The sequence below is a fragment of the Monodon monoceros genome, unplaced genomic scaffold (assembly GCF_005190385.1).
Source record: "Monodon monoceros isolate NGI ecotype Baffin Bay Population unplaced genomic scaffold, NGI_Narwhal_1 Super_Scaffold_19, whole genome shotgun sequence".
Taxonomy (NCBI): Eukaryota; Metazoa; Chordata; class Mammalia; order Artiodactyla; family Monodontidae; genus Monodon; species Monodon monoceros.
In genome coordinates, this window is record NW_021703775.1 from 72,759,876 (window position 1) to 72,781,717 (window position 21,842).

A 21,842-nucleotide genomic window follows, 5' to 3' on the forward strand; every position below is an offset into this window, starting at 1 on the left:
AATTTTTTATTTTGGGTTTTGGTGAGAGCAAGTGTTTTTCTCTCTGGGTTGCCTATGAGTCCTCTGTGCCTGGAAGAGTGTTTGGAATGTAATAGGTAGTCAATAAACATTGAATGAGTAATGAGAGTCTAAAATTTTTGTAAAAGGTGAAACCGTTTCAATTTCATTTATTGTTTTTAAAGCAGTATATAATGGTCTAATTTTATAACCATGTCTGCTTGTAGTAGACACCTTTGTGGAATGTTTGCCTGCTCACTAAAATCCCCTTAACTGTAGCAGAGGGTCCCTGTCTACAAGGTACAATATTACCCCTAGTGCTTGTTACTGATGATTGGACAACTGCTGACAACCAGACCCAAGATGAGGCAATCAGAAAGTCTCCCCTGAGTATTTAGAATTAAAATCAAGAGCCTGAGAAAAAAGATCCTCTCTGTGTGGCTGTCCCTGTGTATCAATTAGGACAGGCTACATTGTAAGAACACCAAAAGTAACAACAGAGGTTTCTTTCTTTCTCCAAAGTATTCATCACAGGATGGTCAATAGGCTTTATGTAGCAGCAGCTACTGCAGGACACAGGCTCTTGGGACAGACATCATTCAAATGTTGCCATCACCTCACCAAAGGGAAAAGTGAAGTTTTGGAGCATCTCACACAAGAAATCAACTGCTCAGCTGGAAGTGACACAGCATTCTCCTCACAACTCATTGGCCAGAATTACTCACATCCCCTTGGTCCCTCCCTTCCTCCACTCCCCACCCCTGAACTATAAGGGAAGTGCAATCCTAGTAAGTGCCTATAAGGTAGAAAGTAGAAACTATTTGAACAGAAAATAATATGGGGATAATAACACAGACTGGCCAAAGGTCTGGAAAGATAGATTAAAAAAAAAAAATGGAACCCCTTTGGTTAACTTTTCTGGCACAGCCTTATTTAATGAAATCAGAGACAGAAATCACTTGAGCAATGCACCATAAATGCATATGCAAGAATTGAAAGAACGGCTGCATTTGAACCACACTCATCGGAATTTTGCACACATTGAGCTGTGCATTAGTAACGAGGGACAACACCTTGAACATACCATGTAATGTCACTGCAATGTAATCATTCACTTATTTTGTGCATTTGTCTATGTTTCCAGACGCTATGGTCACACGTTAATACTGACTTCATTGGGGTTCCTGTGAGGATTAAAAATGAGTTGATTCATGAGAAGCTCTTAGCACAGTGAGTAGCATCTTCTAAACTCATTGGGTTGACTATTATATTTAGGAAGTAAAGTGAAAGCAGGGAAGGTAATGAAGAGGTACCAGTCAACTTCCAACAACTGGTTGGAAGGCGGTGCCTATCACTGAGATGTTGAATGAAAAAGGATCAAGTCTTCTACTCTATGTGTGGGGGAGATTACTGATTTGCCAGTTTACTTGTCTGCTTCTACCCCTGGCTATAAAACTACTTTGTTTTCTCTATTGCATTTTTGAACAGATATATGCCGCTCACCTATTAGGTGCCAGGTGCTGAAGATGCCAACAGTCGCAAGATGATATGACCTTTGTCTTCATGGAGTTCGTATGTGGTAGGCTCGAAATACCTCTGGAATCGGCATTTTCAGCATTTTGCTAAGGGCCGAGTAGCAGAGGCCGGGCATATTAATGCTAATAAACAGGGCAACTGAGAACCAACTTGCCTGTGAATGTGGGGAAAGGAAGGGAAGAGATGCAACCAGTAACGTAGGAAGGGAAACATGGGCATGGGGGAGAAATGGAGAAAGGGAAGCTGAAGTGTATCAAGGATGACTAAAATAAGAGGCGGATGAAATTCATATGAAAGGGAAGATAAAGTTTCAGCATAGCGACAGCTTCCCAGCGGTCTCGCTGGATCTGGGCCACAGGTCCCAACCCAGGGTCAAGAACCTCCCAAACCCCACCACACCACATGTGCTGAAGGACCCAGTTCCCGGGAGCGGCGAGCGGCGCGCGGCGCGGCGCGGCGCGGCGGCTGTGACGTCAGAGGGAGGCGGGACTTCCGGTCCCGGTGACGCCTAACCGAGACGGCCACGGTAGAGCCAGCTGCCTTCTAGGCTGACAGGTGAGGACTTCCCTCCCACGCTCGGGGTGACTTTGTAGGAGAAAGGACGGCCGGGCAGGCACGCGGGAGCTGGAACCCTTCCTCTCTATGGCTCCTCGCAGAGCCCGTGCTGTCCTTAGCCAGACGGCTGCGACCGCTCGGGGGTTCGGGCCCACTTTGGCCGGGAGCCCCTTTGGCTGCTTGCCCAGCGGGAACGTACCGTTTGTACTGCTAACTGTAGCCCGCCTGTGGAGAGTCTTATGGCGGCCTCTCTCAGGGGGTAAGGTCCAGGACGTTGGGCGACTGGCAGGGCAGAAATGACTAGAAGTGACTAGAGTCTGGGCCGGGGACTCTAAAGGTCTGAGTTCTTGTACCAACCAAGCCTGTAGCCCTGGGCAAGTCACTCTCTTCCCTCCCTGGGTCTCAGTTTCCAACCTTGTCCATTAACGGGCTCTTTTGGTTTGGAATCGAGTTTCTCATCAGGATCAACTTCCTCCCCCACGCCTCTCCCAAATTTGTTACACCAGGTATCCTTGAGAACTGTCTCTTGCACCAATTTCTGAACTTGACACTCCTCTAGCCAGTTATTTGAGGTTCACTCTAGCTGCTGTAATATTTCTCTGTGGCGCCAAGGTCAAAACGGCGCTTGCTCCCTTGAATTTGGAGTGCAGCATTTTGGGGAAACAATTGCGGGCCTTGTTGGCTCTACCGAGTGCCATGCATCATGGTTTTTTTCAGAAATAGTCTGTCTCATTTTTTCTCATGTATAAAATGGGGTACATTAGTAGCCACTTGTTAAGATTATTTTATTAACTGAGATAATTCATACAACACTTGGAACAGTGCTTTATGTGTAATAAGCACTTAGTAAACATCAACTCTTAAAGAATGACCCGTACACTGACTTTCACAGCTCTGTTGAAGTTCTTTGCAGCAGACACCTAGTGCTCATGCTGCTTTTCATCCACACATAGGCCTTACTGTAAACTGTCACCCTTGGTTTTTTTTTATTTTTCTACACGAGACAGGTTGCATAATTCCTTTAAGATGCATCCAAGTTGTTGAGTGTGTCAATAGTTTGTTCCTTTTTATCACTGAGTAGTATTCTATGGTATGGTTGTACCACAGTTGGTTTTACCATTCACTTGTTGAAGGACATTTGCGTAGTATCCAGTTATGGGCTGTTACAAATAGAACTGCTGTGAATCTTTGCTTGAAGGTTTTTCTGTGAATATGTTTTCATTTCTCTAGGAAAAATGCCCAATAGTACCATTATTGTGTCATAGGGTGTGCATTTAGTTAATTCATGTGATCATATGTTTTTTCTTTAGCATCTTGATATGGTGGACTACACTGATTGATTTTTGAATGTTGAGTATATATGGAATAGATCCCACATAATTCTTCTTATACATTGCTAGATTCTATTTGTTAATATTTTGTTAAGGTATAGATATGAGAGGTATTGGTGTGTAGTTGTGTTTTGGGGGTTTATTTGGTTTGTTTCTTTGTTTGTTTGTTTTTTGGCCACACCACATGGCTTATGAGATCTTAGTTCCCCGACCAGGGACCAGGGATGGAACCAGGCACAGGCAGTGAAAGTGCCAAGTCCTAACCACTGGACTGCCAGGAAATTCCCGTGTAGTTTTCTTTTTTTGTACTGTCTTTGTCCAGTTTTGGTATCAGGGCAATAGTATTCTGTAGGGTCTTTAGTGATAACCCCTGTTTCATTCCTGATGTTAGTGATTTGCATCTTCTCTCTTTTTCAGTGGTGGTTTATTGATTTTATTGATCTTTTTCAAAGAACTAGCTCTTTAATTTTTCTGTTTTCAGTTTTATTGATTTTTGCTCCATCATTTTCTTCTGCTTGCTTTAGGTTTATTCTGCTATTCTTTTTTCTAGTTTCTTGATTATTAATTTGAGACCTTTTCTTGTTTCTAATGCTAGCATATAGTGCTATAAATTTCCCTCTCAGCATTGCTTTTGTTGCATCTCACAAATTTTGGTGTATTGTCTTTTCATTTTCATTGAGTTCTGTGTATTCTTAAAATTTCCTTTGCAACTTCCTGTTTGACCCATGGATTATTTAGAAGTGTGCTCTTTGGTTTCCAAATATTTGGAGATTTACCTGTTGTCTTTTCTGTTACTGATTTCTAGTTTTATTCCACAATGGTCAGAAACATAAGCTGTATGATTTTAGTTCTTTTAAATTTACGTTTGTTTTATGGCTCATGATGAGGTGTATCTTGGTGAATGTTCCATGGGCACTTGAATGTGTATTCTGCTGTTGTTGGATGTCAATTGCATGTCAATTATATCCTGTTGGTTGATGGTATTGTTAGGCTCTTCCATATATTATTGATTGTCTGTCTAGTAGATGTTTCCATTGCTAAAAGTTTCCAACTATAATTGTGGAATTTTCTGTTTCTCCTTAGCTCTATTGGTATTTGATTTATGTATTTTGAATGTCTGTTGTTCAGTGCATATATATTTAGGATGTCTTCTTGGTGGATTAATCTTATCATTATGAAATGTCCCTCCTTGTTCAGTAATTTTCTTTGCTTTAAAGTCTACTTTATCTGATAGTTGCATAGCCATTGTTGCTTTTTAAAAATAATAATATTAGCGTGATATATCTTTTTCCATTCTTTTATTTGCAACCTACCAATGTCATTATGTTTGAAGTGAGTTTCTTTTAGGCAACATATAGTTAGGTCATGTTTCTTTTTAAATCCATTCTACCAGTCTCTGCCTTTTAACCAGTATAATTAGACCATTTGTATTTAAAATAATCATTGGTATGTTAAGGCTTAATTCAGGCATTTTATTATTTATTGTTGTTGTTGGTTTCCTCTGTTATCATTTTTCTGTTTCTCTTTTCTTGCCTCCTTGTAGGTTACTTAAATGCTTTTTAGAATTTTATTTGACTTATTTACATTCTTGAGTATATCTCTTAGTATACTTCTTTTTTTCATGGTTGCCCTAGATATGACAGTATATATACATAACATCACACAGCCTACTTTTGTATTGACATTTTACTGCCTTAAGTGAAGTGTAGAAAACTCACTTACATTTACATCTTTTTACCCTTTCCATTTTTTAAATATAATTATCAGATTTCCTCTACATACACTGAATACCACATTAAACTTTTGCTTCAACCATGAAATATTATTGAAGAAGCTAATGACGAGAAACATAATCCATTATATTTACCACTGCTTTTACCTATTCCATTGTTCTTTTTTATCTGAAGTTAAACCTTATTCACTTATTCCTTTCTGTTTGGAGAACTTCCTTTAAGAGATCTTACTTGAGAGGTAGATACGTTAGTGACAAATTCCTTTAGTTTTTCTTCATTTGAGAATATCTTTATTTCTCCTTCATTCTTGATGGATAGTAAGGATAGTTTTTTCTGGTAAGGAATTTGGGGTTGAGAGTTACTTTCCTTCAGCACTTGAAAAACGTTTGCCACTTCTTCCTAGCCTCCTTGGTTTCTGATGAGAAATCTGCTAACATTCAAATTATTGTTCACCTGTAGGTAATATGTCATTTCTCTCTGGCTGCTTTTTAGATTTTTTTCTTTGTTTTTAGTTTTCTCAAGTTTGACTATGATATGCTTTGTATTGTATTTCTTTGGTTTTATCCTATTTGGGGTTAACTCAGCTTCTTGAACCTGTAGGTTTTATGTGTTTTGCCAAATTAAAGAGGTTTTTATCAATTGTTTTTTATAACATTTTCAGCCCCATACTCTTTCTTCTATTTCCCTGGGACTCTGGTTATACAAACGTTGGGCCATTTGTTATTTTCCTACCAGTCCCTGAGATCCTGCTCATTTTTTTAAAAGTCTGTTTTTGTCTTGTTTAGATTTAGTAAATTCTATTGATGTGTCTACAAGTTCACTGATCCTGTTCTGTCAATTTAACTCTACTAGTGAACCCATCCACTAAGTTTTTAGAAATGTATTATACTTTTCAATTCTATAGTTACATTTGGTTCTTACTTTTATAAAGTATTTTATTGTTTAAGGAGAATTACTTTGAATATCCATGTAATTTCTGAGCAAAATTAATGATAGCTGTGGATTATTTGTGCATATAAACTAATCATCTTACTCAAGATTTTAATCTTCTCAGCAGAATTATTGCTTTAATTAGCAGAAGAAAAGTGAACACATGTAATTTTTCTCTCCTTGTTTCAGTCAATTTCTTATTAGAAACCTAATAAAAGGGAAATGGGGAAGGAAATGAAGAAGGAAATTTAGACCTTGGTAAATGGCAAATTGTAGTATCCCACTAGCAGGTGGAGTGGGAATTTTGGAATTCTAGAAAAAAGAAACCAAGAAGCAAAAATGAAATGAAAAATTTACATTTGCTTACTAAAACTTTTAAAGGAGTTTTGTGACATAGTTCCAGATTCAGAAAGCTCCCTCCTTTCCCCCTTTTTCCCTTGAATAACACTGACGATTCTAAGTACAACAGGTAACTTTCACTGGCCATACTTCAGATTTAGGTAATGTTGATTCTTGGTTTTATTGGTTCGATTTCTACCCTTACCAAATAATTAAAAATTAACCATGGACCCAATTGCCAGATTCGTTGACATTATAGCACTGTGATTAAGAACGTATTTCCCAGTAAGTATGAAAATTTAATATGTGAAAAAGTGGGGAAAAGATGATTTTTTAAAATTAAATAGGATTAGCACAAGTAGCTCTCTATTGTAAGAAAAACAAAATTGAATTCTTATGTAGATGGCTTAAAAGTTAAAATGTAAAAACTAGAATAATAAAAATTACAGTAAACATCTAGGAAGCTATATGTTAAATATAGGAGTCCAGAAAAGGGTTAGTATCAGCAATATACAAAGTTGTCTCACAAACCAATAAGAAAATGATAAATAACCCACTTGGAAGTCAGGCAAAGGATATGAATAGACAATTCACAGAAAAGAAAGTCCAGAAGGCCAGCAAACATGAAAAGATGTTCAAATATACTAGTAGTCAGAGAAATACAAATTAAAGAGTGAGATATTTTATACCCAAAGACTACAAGAATTAAAAGTAATGGTACTGTTTATTGATGATAGGATTGTAGTGTTTCCATTCCCCTCATCTTTAGCATCAGAATCCAAGTCATCTTTGTCACTTTCCCTTCCCTGGATTCCCTTACAGAATTATTACCAAGACTTTAGTCTCTCATTCACTCCTTTCCCACTCTTGCCCTTATTTCTTGCTTAGGTTATTTTGATAGCTTCCAAACTCTAGTGAAATCTTGTGTTTTCTCTGTCTTTCACAATCTTCTTAATAATATAATTTGGAAGGGTCTGCAGAACTAAAATCTTTGTTTAACCTATTTTTACAGATTGTGTTTTCCAAAGTTGGCCACAACAATAACTCCCATACCACATACTATTCATATGATATGATACTTCCCTTATTTAGAGAGGTCCATTTTGCTCCCCTTGCATATGGGTGAGCTTGTGGCTAACATGCAAGTAATGCTGTGTGACTTCTGAGACTAGGTCTTAAAAGGTGATGCAGTTTCAGTCTGTTCCTCTTGAGACAATTGCTCTTGGAACCCAGTTCTCATGCTGTGAACAAGCCCAAAATAGTCCATGTGGAGAGACCATACAGAGTGGACATGTATAGATATTCCTGGCCAGCAACCTATCTGAAAGCAGCATCAGTCATCAGACTTGTGAATAAAGATACTTCCAGAGGACTCTCACTTCCAGAGGACTGTCACTTCCAGAAGACTCTTGCCCCCAGTGAACATATCACACCCACCAGTGACCACAGGAGAAGCAAATAATAATAAAGATAAATAAAAGAAATAATAAAATTAAAAACCATAGTACAGCCCTTGTTGAGGGCAGTGGGAGAGGAGGGGCTGCCCTGAGTGTGGTCCTTGCCTGGATTTTGACACAGCAACTTTCTGTAGTGAGCACTTTGTATGAATTGTGGACTTCCTTTTCTCAAGTTGTGGGTATTTATTCTGTAATCTGTCTAGAGCACACATTGAAATCCAACTTCTAATAAACATAATGGTGCATTCCCCCGCCCCCTGCCGCCCACAGTAAAAAGTCTCGTCAGCTAAGGCCCCAGATATTACAGATTAGAGATAGGCTATTCTTGCTATGCCCTTTCCTAATTCCTGACCCACAGAATCCATGAGTATAATAAAATGGTTGTTTTAAGCCACCAAGTTTTGGAATAATGCAGCAGGCATAACTAGAACACCCATATAATGTATATAATCTTGGTGTTTGTGACTAATGACAGCTATCTTTCTTCCAATCCAATCTATATATATTTATTTCTCTTCTGTGTCTTATTACATTGGTAGAGACCTCAAGTACACTGTATAATAGAAGTGTTGACAGCAGACTTCCTTGTCTTGATGTCAAACTCAGAGGTGCCTTTAGTATTTCACCCTTAGTAAAATATCTACTGTAGGTTTTGTTGTTGTTGTTTTTGCTGTAGGTTTTTTATAGATTCTTAGATTCTGTAAAAGATAATCCCTCTATTTCTTCTTTTTTAAGAGTTTTTCATGACTGTATTGTATTTTATCAAGTGTATTTTCTGTTGATTGAGATGATTATATATCTTTCTCCTTTATTCTACTAATGTGTTACATTGATTACATTTTGAATGTTTAAACAACCTTGCATTTCTGATCTATACACAATTTGGTTGTTGTGTATACCCTTTATGTATCACTGAATTTGGTCTCCTAATATTTTGAATAGAGTTTTTGCATCTATGTTTCTGAGAGAGGTTGTCCCATATGATTCCTTTCTTATAATGCCCTTGTCAGGTATTATACCAAGGTTTACTGGCCTCATAAAATGAGTTGATAAATGGGCACTCTTTTTCTGTTCTCTGGCCAACTCTGTAAGATTGGTATTATTTCTTCCTTAAATGTTGACTCTCATCTGGACTAGGAGTTACGAATTCAATGTCTGCTGGATATAGGACTATAAAGATGTTTCTAGCCTTTTTGTGTTTGTTTCAGAATTTGCCCACATCAAATTTATTGGCATAAAGTTCCTCATAGTATTCTTTTATTATCTTTTTAATGTCCATAAAATCTGGAGTGATATCTTCTCTTCACCTCTTATATTGGTTATTTGTGCCCTTTTCCTTGATGTGTCTTCTCAGGGATTTGTTTATTTATTTATAGGTCTTTTCAAAGAGCAAACTTTTGGCTTTGTTAATCTTTTCAAATGTAAACTTTCTTTTCCTATCCCATTAATTTCTATTTTTTGTTATTTTACTTTTTCTATTTTATTTATTTGGATTCATTTAGTTTTTCTAACTCCTTAAGATAGATAGTTAGATCCTTGATTTCCAGCCTTTTTTTCCTACTATTTTAGAAAATATTTTAGAAAGCATTTTAAGACTTTAAATTTTCTTGCATTCATGCCTTTGTCTGTATCCTATACATTTTGATATATCATATTTTCATTATTTGTTTCATTATTCTATTCTAAATTGCATTGTGATTTCTTCTTTCCCTCATCAGTTATTTAGAAGTATATTGCTTAATTTCCAAAAATTGGCAGATTTTCTTATTATTTTTGTTATTATTTTTGGCTTAATTCCACTGTGGTTAGAGAACATCCTCTATATTATTTCAGTTCTTTGAAATTTGTTGAGTCTTGCTGTATGGCCAAGTATGTGGTCAGTTTTGGTAAATGTTCCATGTACACTTGAAAAGGATATGCATTTTGCACTTGTTTGGTGTAGAGTTCTATATATGTCAGTTATGTTGATTATGTTAACATAAATATTAATTATGTCAATCAAAATTTATATATTTTTGTTGAATTTTTTCTGTGCTCATTCTATCATTCTAAGAGGTGTGTTAGAATCTTTCACTATGCTTGTGGATTTGTCTATTTCTCTTTTTACTTATGTCCCCATACAATGTTGTTACAATATTATTGACCATATTTCTTATGCTGCATATTACATCCCTGTGACTTATTTATTATATAACTGGAGGTTTGTACCTCTTAATCCCCTTCACCTATTTCGCCCACCTTCCTACCCACTTCAGGATCAAACTTAATTTTAATGTACTTTTTTTTTTTTGCGGTACGCGGGCCTCTCACTGTTGTGGCCTCTCCAGTTGCGGAGCACAGGCTCCGGACGCGCAGGCTCAGCGGCCATGGCTCACGGGCCCAGCCGCTCCGCGGCATGTGGGATCTTCCCAGACCGGGGCACGAACCCGTGTCCCCTGCATCGGCAGGCGGACTCTCAACCACTGTGCCACCAGGAAAGCCCTAATGTACATTTTAAACTAAAAAAGCCTCTCTAATTTAAAACAACTCCTAGACTCACTTCTATTATATACCAAACATTTAATATACTACAGAGATCACCAGCATGTCAAAGTTTGCTACCAGCCTAATTAAAAAAAAAAAAAAAAGAACTTGGAATAAAGCTTCCGCTGCCAATTTTGTAGGTATTTATACTTCTTATATTGTGTTTTGATAACAATTACAAATTTTGTATCTCTTCCCTGGGCCTTTAAAAATTTAATGCTCACTTGTCTAGTCACTAAATACTTTACAAGTAGGTTTAGTACTATGCCCAGGAATACCACTAATTAATTGCCAAAGTGCAGATACATGCAGAGTGTACGCTCTGCTTTGTGTAACTGTGGGACAATAACACGGGTCACAACTTATATTTGATAATAATATATATAAAATTTTTTTCATTTGAAGAAGTTTCAGCAGCTTCTTATCTGCCTTATATACATGATAAATAATAAAAGTTATTTTTAGATTTTGTTTGTGCTTTAACTTTGAAAGAAAAGTATCTTACTATCTCTTTTTCAAATGTAATATAGTTTCATTGAAGGCTACCTGGACATTGCAACGAGTTCTTTAAAAAATTTTTTTATCATGTGCAGTTCTTACATGATGGATAAAGTAGAATTCTGGGTAGCCAAAATAAAATGCAGACATTACTTGGATGCTAAAGCTGAGTGAGGGACTCATTTATAGTGGTCAAATGCTGCTTTTCAGTTTTGTGTATTGTCTAGGTTTGTATAAGATTTAATTGGAAAAAAATTCTTTTACTAAATAAAGTTAGAAACCCATTAATATAAGCAGATGAACACCCATGCTTAGCTGAGTAAGGATTGCCTAAGTTGTACAGATTATATCTACACTGTACACATGGTTTTTATCCAGCCTAAGTCTTGCTGCTTATCAAAACTGATCATTAAAATTGCTTGTAGGTGGTGGCTGAAGGTGGGGCCATCAGCCTTTAATAATATATATTAGAACACATTGTCCTGTCTTAACCTGCCCACTGTTGGCAGCATTGAATTACCTTGGATTCTTAGGTAAGGAAGAAAGTAAAGCTTTTCTGTACTTTTTTTATTTGGCTGTGTGAGATTCAGAAACATAAGAGTGAAGTAAAATAAAAAGATGCTTTACAAATACGTACATTAACTCAGTGTTTCTCAGCTGTATTTTACTTGAAGTGGTTTAGAGTTGTTGCTTTTTTGTTTTCTAATTTTCATAGACTGTTTAAGTTTCATATCTACTTGCATTCTCATTAACTTTGTGGCTAATCAAACTCCTAAGATGTCATTTACTTTGAAGTTAAGTATTTATAAGTTGAATACAGTTAATAACTTTGGATTCTCTTGTGGTGCAGATCTTAAATTTAGCCAGTGTTCTCTCTGTCAGTGCTCTAATTTAATACTGTGTATAACAGTTAAATCTAATATTGTTTCTAACACTTTATAAATGTCATAAGACATTTATAAATATACTGTATTTTGTGATAGTTTCAAAGATTGGGCTACAGTGACATTTATAAGTGAACTAAAAATCAATCCACAAGAAAAGGTGAGATGATACTTTTATTTATTTGGTCAGTCAGTGTATTTTTAATATAATTTTGAAAGGAGTCCCCACTTTTTAAGTGAAAATTTTTCATTCCAGATATTTTTCCAACCTTGGCACTATTGACCTTTTGGGCTAGTGATTCTTTGTTGCGGGCGCTGTCCTGTGCAGTGTAGGATGCTTAGCAGCATCCCTGGCCTCTACTCACTAGATGCTCGTAGTAACACCTCCCCTGATACCAAGTTGTGACATTGAAAACTATTTTTATTTATTGCCATATGTCTTCTGGGAGCAAAATTGTCTCTGGTTGGAAGTCACTGCTCTAGAGAGACCTCACAGCCTGAGCACAGGGGTGAGGGGACAAGTGCTCCAGAAATCTTCTGAGAGGGTACATTGAAACCAGGGGAGAAATCCTTCTTCCTGCAGTGTCTCTCTTTCAGCACACTCTTCAACATTAACATCATATCAGTTGGCAGAGGAAAAATATTTAAAAGACCCAGATCCATTTTTCCAGAGAAGGCAATGAAGGATGAATTTGGAGGCAATAAATTGATAAGTTGCACAAGGGGGAAAGCATTCCAGAAGTGGTGGCAGAGTAAAACCATTAGCAAAGGTATAGGAGCAGAAAAGCTTGAAGACACTGAGGAAATGCAGGGACAAGATAGACCAGAGTACAAGCTTGGCATAAAGTGGAAAGAGGAGAAAAAGCTTTAAGGGTACTTATAATCTAGACTCTAGAGGGCTCTGAATGAAAGGAGTATAGCTGAAGAGGAGGATAGAAAGAACAATGAAAGTTTGGGACATGGTCGTATTGATAGACACAGGGAAGGCAGAGGTGGAGGGGTAATATAAATAATTTGGGACTGCATTTTTGCACATATATTGATTATTCAGAAAATTGTTCATGGTGTTATCTCATATTCTGTTTTCTTCCACCTATCCATTTCATAATTTAATAATATAATGCTTTAATAATGTATAAAAATATACTTACAGAATTTGGGATGAGAGGATTAATAGAGGAGAAAACTCAGAGCTCATCAAGGAGTTCACTGTCCCTCTTTACAGTTCTATCTGAGAGAGTACAAGGGCAGCCATAGCCTCTGTATTTTTTCACCAGACTTCACCAGGTGAAGGTAGGGGGACTTCTCTCACTGGTAGAGCATATAGCTATACAAGAATTCCAGCAGAGGGAAAGTGGAAGTTAGCCATGGATATTGTCAGTTTAGACTGGAGAGGAGAGTGGTGGGATTTTTGTTTTGATTCACACTCCTCTGTAGTCTTTAATTTCACCAAAGACATGCCCCTCTTTCTCTCTTCTCTTGTGGTTTAATTTTTTTTTCAATCCTGTAATCTAGAATAGCTGAATAGTCATATATCTCTCATATCTCTTTGTGACATTTCCTTCTAGGTATATTGATTTTTGTCTTTTTTATTCTCGAATATTGTCTTTGGCTCAAAAGTTTTATATTTTAGTGACTCTTCATATTGTTCTTCTCCCCTTATTTAGAAATGGACTCAGAAATCAAGGAAGAAATTCCTGTGCACGAGGAATTCATTCTATGTTGTGGAATTGAAACCCAGGTTCTAAAGTGTGGGCCCTGGACTGACCTCACTAGCGATCAAATTGCCAACAGGCCTAAACTGCTTATTTTCATTATTCCTGGTAAGTTTAAAAATCTGGATGAGAAGACTGTATACAGATACTTGTAACTATTTCTGATTTTAAGAGAATTTGATAAATATAAAAATCCTTATAGAAGGAAATAGAATCACTCAAACCATTGATAACAACCACCCTTGATACTTTAGTGGCTGGACGTTTTCTTTGTCATCTATGCATTAATAGTATATATATTATATACATTTTTTAAATCACAACGTATACCATAAGTAGTTTTATAATCTGCTTTTTAAAATTTCTTAACAATATTTAGAATAATTAGAACTTTATCAAATAATATTTTTTGATAGTTTTTAAAATAATTTTTACTGTCTCATTTCAAGATGATTATAAGATTATGGTAGAACATTTTTTTATTCTGGGATTTGTCAACTGGGTCATTTGTGATTTATGCTGGATCAGTATCAATAGAATGTTAGGGGGAGATGCTTGATTGTAGGTATTTGAAGCAGTTTTTAAAAATATGAGCTTGAAAAATATATGTGTGTGTGTATATATATATATATATGTATATATATATATATATATATCAGCCTAAAGGTTGAAAATGAAACTGTTAATATGTATCATATTATATCATCTCATGTACACAGCTAGGCCTATGGGGTATTATGATTTCTTTTCTTGTACATTTTTGTTTGTTTTCCCTGGATTAATGGTTGTCCCTTTTATTTGCTTAGTTTTCTATGTTTCAATTGGTAATTTATCCTAAAATTATTCTCCAGAAGTGAAAAAAACTTCTCATTTTTTGAGTAATAGGGTTTCTGTTTTGTTTTGGTTTGTTTTTTGGGGGCTGTCCCTCCCAGAACTCTGTGTTCTTCGGCTCCAGCTGGTTGCTCTCTAGGCTTCTTACACAGGCCATCCTGGGGACTCCTTTCACTTTTCTCCTGGTTGGATTCCTTGTTTCCTGGATCCCGTATTTTTTTTTTTTCTGGGTTTATTCCCTTGTTTTTGGTGGAGCATACCTTCTAGGAGCTTCCTGAGAAGAGGTGCATGGGAAGTAATCTTTCACAGTTCTAGCATGTCAGAAAATGTCTTAGAGTTCTAGGTTGGAGATTGGTTTCCTTAGAATTTGGAGGGCATGTTCATTGTTTTCCAGGGTTCAGACTGTTTTTGAGAAGTCTTGATATTATTCCGATTTTTTTATCTTTTGTATGTGAAGCTCCCCCCCTCCCCCAGCAAAACAATATTTTAGATCTTTTCTTTGTTCTAAGATTCTGAAATTTTATAGTCAGGCACCTTGGTATGGCTGTTTTTCATACATTGGATTTTGGTGGACCTTTTTAAGCCAGAAACTTAACTTCAATTCTCAGAGCTCTGTGTTCTTTCTTTTTTATAGTCTTCTGTTTCATGTGTTTTGTGGGTGCATTATCTTTTTTTTTGGCTTCCTGCATTGTTAGAGTTTTTGCTGCATTCCTTTTTCTGTTTCTATTAGTGTTTGTTTTTCCTCAAATGTTTGATAATCCTTGACTACCCTTTCATTTTGAAGAGGAAGATGTAAAAAATTTATTGGAAGCTTGTATTCAGGGGTGGGGCTTGTCCACAGGTATGCCTAGGGTGACCAGGCATCCTAGTCTGAGGGGTGTTCCAGGACACATGACTTTCGGTACTAAAACCATGACAACAGGATAGGCAAAGCGGAGTGGTTGGTTACCTTAGGTAATCCTCACCTTAAGGTGATTGGGTAGGGACCCAGCATTTCATTGGAGGATTTCCAGCTTTCAGTATCTGTAGCTGTTTCTTGGATTGTTCAGTTTTCCAGGAAGGAATCTTCCAAGTATCCTATTTGAGGAATGGAAGCCTGTCTGCTAATGTTCAGAGCTGAACAAGGGAGAGGAGGTTGGAGTTTCAGTGTTTCTTCTCAGTATAGTGCTTTCGCAGTATAGTGCTTTTGTTCTCAACTGGGCTAAGACTTCTGATCCAGAATCTCTCTTTGGTTTAACCTGTTCTGAAAATAAACTTCCAGTGTTCTGCCATGATGTAACAGTCTTTCTGGAAAGCAGTCTGTCAGCATCTATTAAAATTAAAAATACAGGGACTTCCCTGGTGGCACAGTGGTTAAGAATCCACCTGCCAGTGCAGGGGACACAGGTTCGATCCTTGGTCCAGGAAGATCCCACATGCCGCAGAGCAACTAAGCCTGTGTGCCACAACTACTGAGCCCGCGTGCCACAACTACTGAAGCCCACGTGCCTAGAGCCTGTGCTCTGCAACAAGAGAAGCCACCACAATGAGAAACTCGTGCACCGCAATGAAGAGTAGCCCCCGCTCACCACAACTAGAGAAAGCCCATGCGCAGCAACGAAGACCCAACGCAGCCAAAAATAAATAAATAAATTTATTTTTTTTAAAAAAACATATGCTCTGCCAATAGTGAGGGAGAGTTTGAAATTATAGGCATGACAAGTGCTATTAGATGAAGCAGAGATTTGGAGGCAATGGTAGAGTGTGGGATTGAGAAAATAATTAGAAACATTATCTTGGACTGGAGAAGGAATATCTTTCTGAGGCTAGAATGGAGGTGACGTTGGTTACTGAAATGGAGAAGTGTGAAGGTGTGTCAGAGGAAATAAAGTAGTTCCTGCCTCCTGACCTCTGTTTTCTCTGTTAGTTAAGAGTTGAGGTGATCTGTGGAGAGTAAGGATGGCAGAGGGTGGATTGGGGCCTTAAGGAAATTGGTCAGCATTGAAAATAGCAGATATGCAGGATGAAAGGAATTATTGACCAAAAACAAGTAGATAGATTTTGAGCAGGGCTGTGATGAAATAGCAGGTATATTGGGAGTGAAGTCTAAAAGGGTCAAAGATTGAGCTGGAGAAGGGCTATCAGAGTTAGGATGCTTTGGATGTAAACGATTTCTGGGTAATGAAAAGACATAGGCCTGTCATTGTTAAAGTTGTTGTCAGGATCAGCAGCATCACCTAAGAACTTGTTACAAATGCAAGTTTTGGGACCCTATCCCAGATCTTGTGAACCAGAAACTCTGGGGGTGGGGCATCTGGGTTTTAAGAAGCCCTCTAGTGGATTTTGATATGCACACCACTGATCCAGGCTGTGGCTACTGGAATTCGTTGCTTAAATTGGATATAGGTGAAGTTCTTTGAATTTGATCGAGGTAATGAATTATGGGACAAAGGTGTTGGCTCAGTCAGGCCTCCCAGATTTTGAAATCACCTAACTTACGGAATGGCAAGTGAAACTGACATTTAAAGGGTCAAGGTTTTCAGGGAATGTGTGAGAATGACTAGAAAGTTGATAGATGGAAGCAGGTGGCTTCAATCTTAGAGGAGGAGAGCTTCTTAACAGTAGGATGAACTGTAAGTGGAGCAAACAGCCCACTCTATACTTCCCCAGTCAGAGGTGTTTTCACTCACTCATTGGTATTAGGTGCTAGGAGTGGTGTGTTGCAAAAGCCTTTGCTCTCATTGAGGTATATGAAGTGTTAGAGAATAGTGAGGTCTCTTCTGCAGGGCCTTGAAAGGAAGAGAGTCTATCATAGCGGAGAGCCAAGTTTAAGATATGATGAAGAGATAGAAGGAGCATTCATTGAAGACACTGAGGAGAAAGGGAAGTTTAAAACACTTGTTTTTTGTTTTTGTTTTTTTTTGCGGTACGCAGGCCTCTCACCGTTGTGGCCTCTCCCGTTGCGGACACCAGGCTCTGGACGCGCAGGCTCAGCGGCCATGGCTCATGGGCCCAGCCGCTCCGTGGCATGTGGGATCTTTCCGGACCGGGGCACGAACCCGTGTCCCCTGCATCGGCAGGCGGACTCTCAACCACTGCGCCACCAGGGAAGCCCAAACACTTGTTTTTTAGTAGTGTCATTGTTTTATAGTGGCTTTAACATTTTCAGATCATTTTGTTTCCTGGTGTTCTTTTATGTTTGCCCTTCTATTCTCCTTGCTGCCCTTGGCCCGTTTCTGTGGGCTTTGTGCAAGCTGTAGGCTCTTGCTGCTCTTTAGTTTGTGGAATTCAAAATTGTATTTTATTTGGGGAGCTAGTACTTTTATATTGTGGGGAAAATTAGGATGACAGTATTTCAAAGATTGTTAAAGCACTATAGACCTGATGTTTAGTCCATCTTTGATAGACTGACGTAACATTTTATTTTAAATCACTTTTTCTTTTTAACATCTTTATTGGAGTATAATTGCTTTACAATGGTGTGTTAGTTTCTGCTTTATAACAAAGTGAATCAGCTAATCCCCATATCTCCTCCCTCTTTCGTCTCCCTCTCACCCTCCCTCTCCCACCCCTCTAGGTGGTCACAAAGCACCAAGCTGATCTCCCTGTTATGCAGCTGCTTCCAACTAGCTATCTGTTTTACATTTGGTAGTATGTATAAGTCCATGCCACTCTCTCACTTCGTCCCAGCTTACCCTTCTCCCTCCCCATGTCCTCAAGTCCATTCTCTACATCTGTGTCTTTATTCCTGTCCTGTCCCTAGGTTCTTCGTAAACATTTTTTTTTTTAGATTGCATATATATGTGTTAGCATGCAGTATTTTTCTTTTTCTGACTTCACTCTGTATGACAGATTCTAGGTCCATCTACTTCACTACAAATAACTCAATTTCGTTTCTTTTTAGGGCTGAGTAATATTCCATTGTATATATGTGCCACATCTTGTTCATCCATTCATCTGTGGATGGACAGTTAGGTTGCTTCCATGTCCTGGCTATTGTAAATAGAGCTGCAGTGAACATTGTGGTACATGACTCTTTGAATTATGTTTTTCTCAGTGTATATGCTCAGTAGTGGGATTGCTGGGTGGTATGGTAGTTCTATTTTTAGTTTTCTAAGGAACCTCCATACTGTTCTCCATAGTGGCTGTATCAATTTACATTCCCACCAACAGTGCAGGAGGGTTCCCTTCTCTCCACACCCTCTCCAGCATTTACTGTTTCTAGATTTTTTGATGATGGCCATTCTGACCAGTGTGACGTGATTCCTCACTGTAGTTTTTATTTTTATTTCTCTAATGATTAGAGATGTTGAGCATCCTTTCATGTGTTTGTTAGCTATCTGTGTATCTTCTTTGGAGAAATGTCTATTTAGGTCTTCTGCCCATTTTTGGATTCGGTTGTTTGTTTTTTTGATATTGAGCTGCATGAGCTGCTTGTAGTATTTTAAATCACTTTGCTTATACACATAGCAAAATTAGTTCATCACTTTTAAGTTAGTAATGATAATGAGGAATTATTTATTGGAAGCCACAGATTGAGGAGCTTTTAATTTTGTTTCATCTTTTCCAATGAACTTTTGTTGTAGAATTTCTGCTAATAGCATCCTTGGACTTCCTTTAAGTAGTGAAATAAGCAAAGGGAGGCAGTATGAGAACTCACTATAGAACATATTGAATCATTATAATTCTCAAGTGGTCATATGGGGATAATGGAATCATGTGGCATGTCTTGTATTGTGAGTACAGTGATTAGAGATGGAGCAGACAAGGCTCCATGGAGAAGCCCAAAGTTCTGTCCACATGACAACCTTCTGTAGATGCCATGTCACATTAACTTGATATATGGAAGTTTAGTCCCATACAAGATTAACTAGAAGGCATAAGTCTACAATTGCATTGTTAAGTAGTTAAGGGTTTATTGGCAGTCAGGGTCTAGAGATGATCACCACAGCCTCTGTTATACGTTGCTTAGGCATTTCACTATGTGTATGTTCAACCATGTGTTTATAACACCTTTTGATATCCTTTGATAAAATGTATAACTTGCATTTCTGTATCGGAATGCTTTTGAACATCTTTACACCTGGAGGTAGATATATATATACATACATATATATCTGATTTTAGTTGTATAAACAAGACCCTTTTAATTTTCTCTGTGATCTCCTAACCAGGAAGTTTAGTTCATGGTTCATAAAGTGTAACATAAGCCATAGCATTTAAGCAGTGAAGTATGCAATGACATTTAAATGTTTTGCATTATATTTTCTACCTCTGTCTCTGTTATAAGTTGGATCTCCATGTTACTGGCCAATGTAGACTCTCTTCAGGAGCCAAGCTCTTTATTACTTGAGGGCCTTTGCACCTATTCTTCCATCCTAGTATTCTTCTCCCTCAAATCTTTACATGGTGGATTTCTTCTCATCTCTTGAGTTATAGCTAAATGCCACCTCCTCAGACATTTTTCTCAGGCCATCCTAATCTTGTCCCTTCTCTATCATATGATACTGTTTATCTCCTTCATAGAAATTATCACACTCTTGAACTATCTTATTTACCTACTTAGTTATGTGTATATATTCTCCTACTAGAATATAAATTACAAAAAAATAACTAAAAGAATACAGTAAGTCCCCTACATACGAACGAGTTCTGTTCTGAGAGCACGTTCATTAAGTCCAATTTGTTTTTAAGTCCAACAAAGTTAGCCTAGATACCCAACTAACACAGTTGGCTATATGGTACTAAACTGTAATAGGTTTATAATACTTTTCACACAAATAATACATAAAAAACAAACACACAAAAAAGAAAACAGTTTTAATCTTACAGTACAGTACCTTGAAATATACAGTAATACAGTACAACAGCTGGCATACAGGGACACGTTCGCATCTTTGAAAGTTCGCAACTTGAAGGTTCATAGGTAGGGGACTTACTGTATACAAAAGAAGCTATAGTACTGAACGGAATAAATGGACGTGGAGTAGTTGGCATTATCATTTACTTCATGGTGATAGAATAGTAAATCAGAAAGTTTAAGGGGATTTGCTTAAGATCTTACAGTCATTAAGGGAAAGAACTCAGACTTAAACCTGGAGATAGAGAGAAAAAGTTGTTTTTTAGCAGTTCCATTATCTAGTACTCATTCATTCTGGTTTTATGTATCCTGTCATTGCAACTATTGTGTCTAAATCATGTAGTTGTTATCTTTGGATTCTCCTTAAAGTTAAACCAGTTTAACACTCTCTACATCCTAAACTTACAGAATGCTACATGTTAAATCTATTCAACTTAAAAAATTTAAAATGTAATAATAATTGTAGTAATAATAGCAATGATAGTAGTAATGATAGTAATAATAATAATGGCTGTCCACTCATTATCCTTGGTGATAATGTCAGCTACTTTATAGCGCTGTTGTAAGATTAACTAAAACAAGGTATGCAGAAGATCCTAGACTAGGTAATTTTATGTTCTTTTTAAAATTCAGTATTATTTACTTTTTATGTTCTTTCAGTCTTCAGATATTTATTGAGCACTTATCATTTGTATGATAACACTGGTAACACCTTTGGCAAGTTATTTAACCTCTCTACCTTAGTTTCCTCACCCATAAAATGGATATAATAATAGTACTACCTCATGTGAGCACTAAATGAGTTAATATATGTAAAACACTTAAATACTGCCTGGCATGTAATAGGTTATAGTACTTAAAAGTGTATTATTTTCTAGTCCTATGAAGAAAACTTCTAAATCTTTACTGAGAGACATAAAATATTTGAGTATGAGACATGACACATTCCTAAAAGGTTATACTCAGTAATGTGGAAAATATCAAATATTTCTAAACTTATGTATAAATGAGATAAAATTTCAATCAGAATTCCAAAGAAATTTTTAAAAATTGAAACTGTCGAAAATAATTCTAAGGACCTACCAGTTACTGAAACATTAAAAAACAAACAAACAAACAAAAAACCACAATGTAGTAATCAAGACAGTATGATGCTGGCAGAGAAGAAAAGGAAAAAATAAGTGGAATTATTTGGAATCAGAATTAGCAAACAAATGTAAGAATTCAGTATTGGATCAGAAGACATTTCAAATCCATGCAGAAAGAATGGGTAATATAATAAATGCTCTTGGGACACTTGGCTATTCACTTGAAAAGAAGCTGGATTACTGCTTTGTACTTTACACTCAAGAATATTCCAACCATACTGAAGATTTAAATATAAAACATGAAACAGTGTCATCACATCCACCATTGATATTACAGTAACTCTGTGCTGATACACACCCTGTTTCCCTTCTTTCTCCTCTAGCTGCACAGCAGACAATTAATCAGCTGACCAAAGAACACATTACTGTATTTGAGGAAGTCTTCACCTATTTAACAAAGATGACACTAGCACCATCACAAAAAGGAATTTGGAACTTGAGTCACTAGGTCAGAATGCAACAGAAGCAAAGTAACGATAGGGGTGATAAGGCCTTCATATATTACCATCATGGCTAGACACTGATG

At 37.2% G+C, this 21,842-nt stretch overlaps 1 protein-coding gene across 2 annotated transcripts in view; it reads left to right on the plus strand.

Annotated features, from left to right (window-relative positions):
* Positions 1–2,034: 2,034 nt before the first annotated feature.
* Positions 2,035–21,842, plus strand: part of LDAH (lipid droplet associated hydrolase) — a 95,992-nt gene continuing 76,184 nt past the window's right edge. For both annotated transcript variants that reach the window (XR_003794924.1, XM_029232062.1), the window contains exons 1-2: positions 2,035–2,088; positions 13,451–13,606. Coding sequence is in view for 1 of the 2 variants with exons in the window: in XM_029232062.1 (XP_029087895.1) it covers positions 13,453–13,606 (154 nt within the window). In the remaining variant the exon portion in view is untranslated. The remainder of the gene's footprint in view (positions 2,089–13,450; positions 13,607–21,842) is intronic.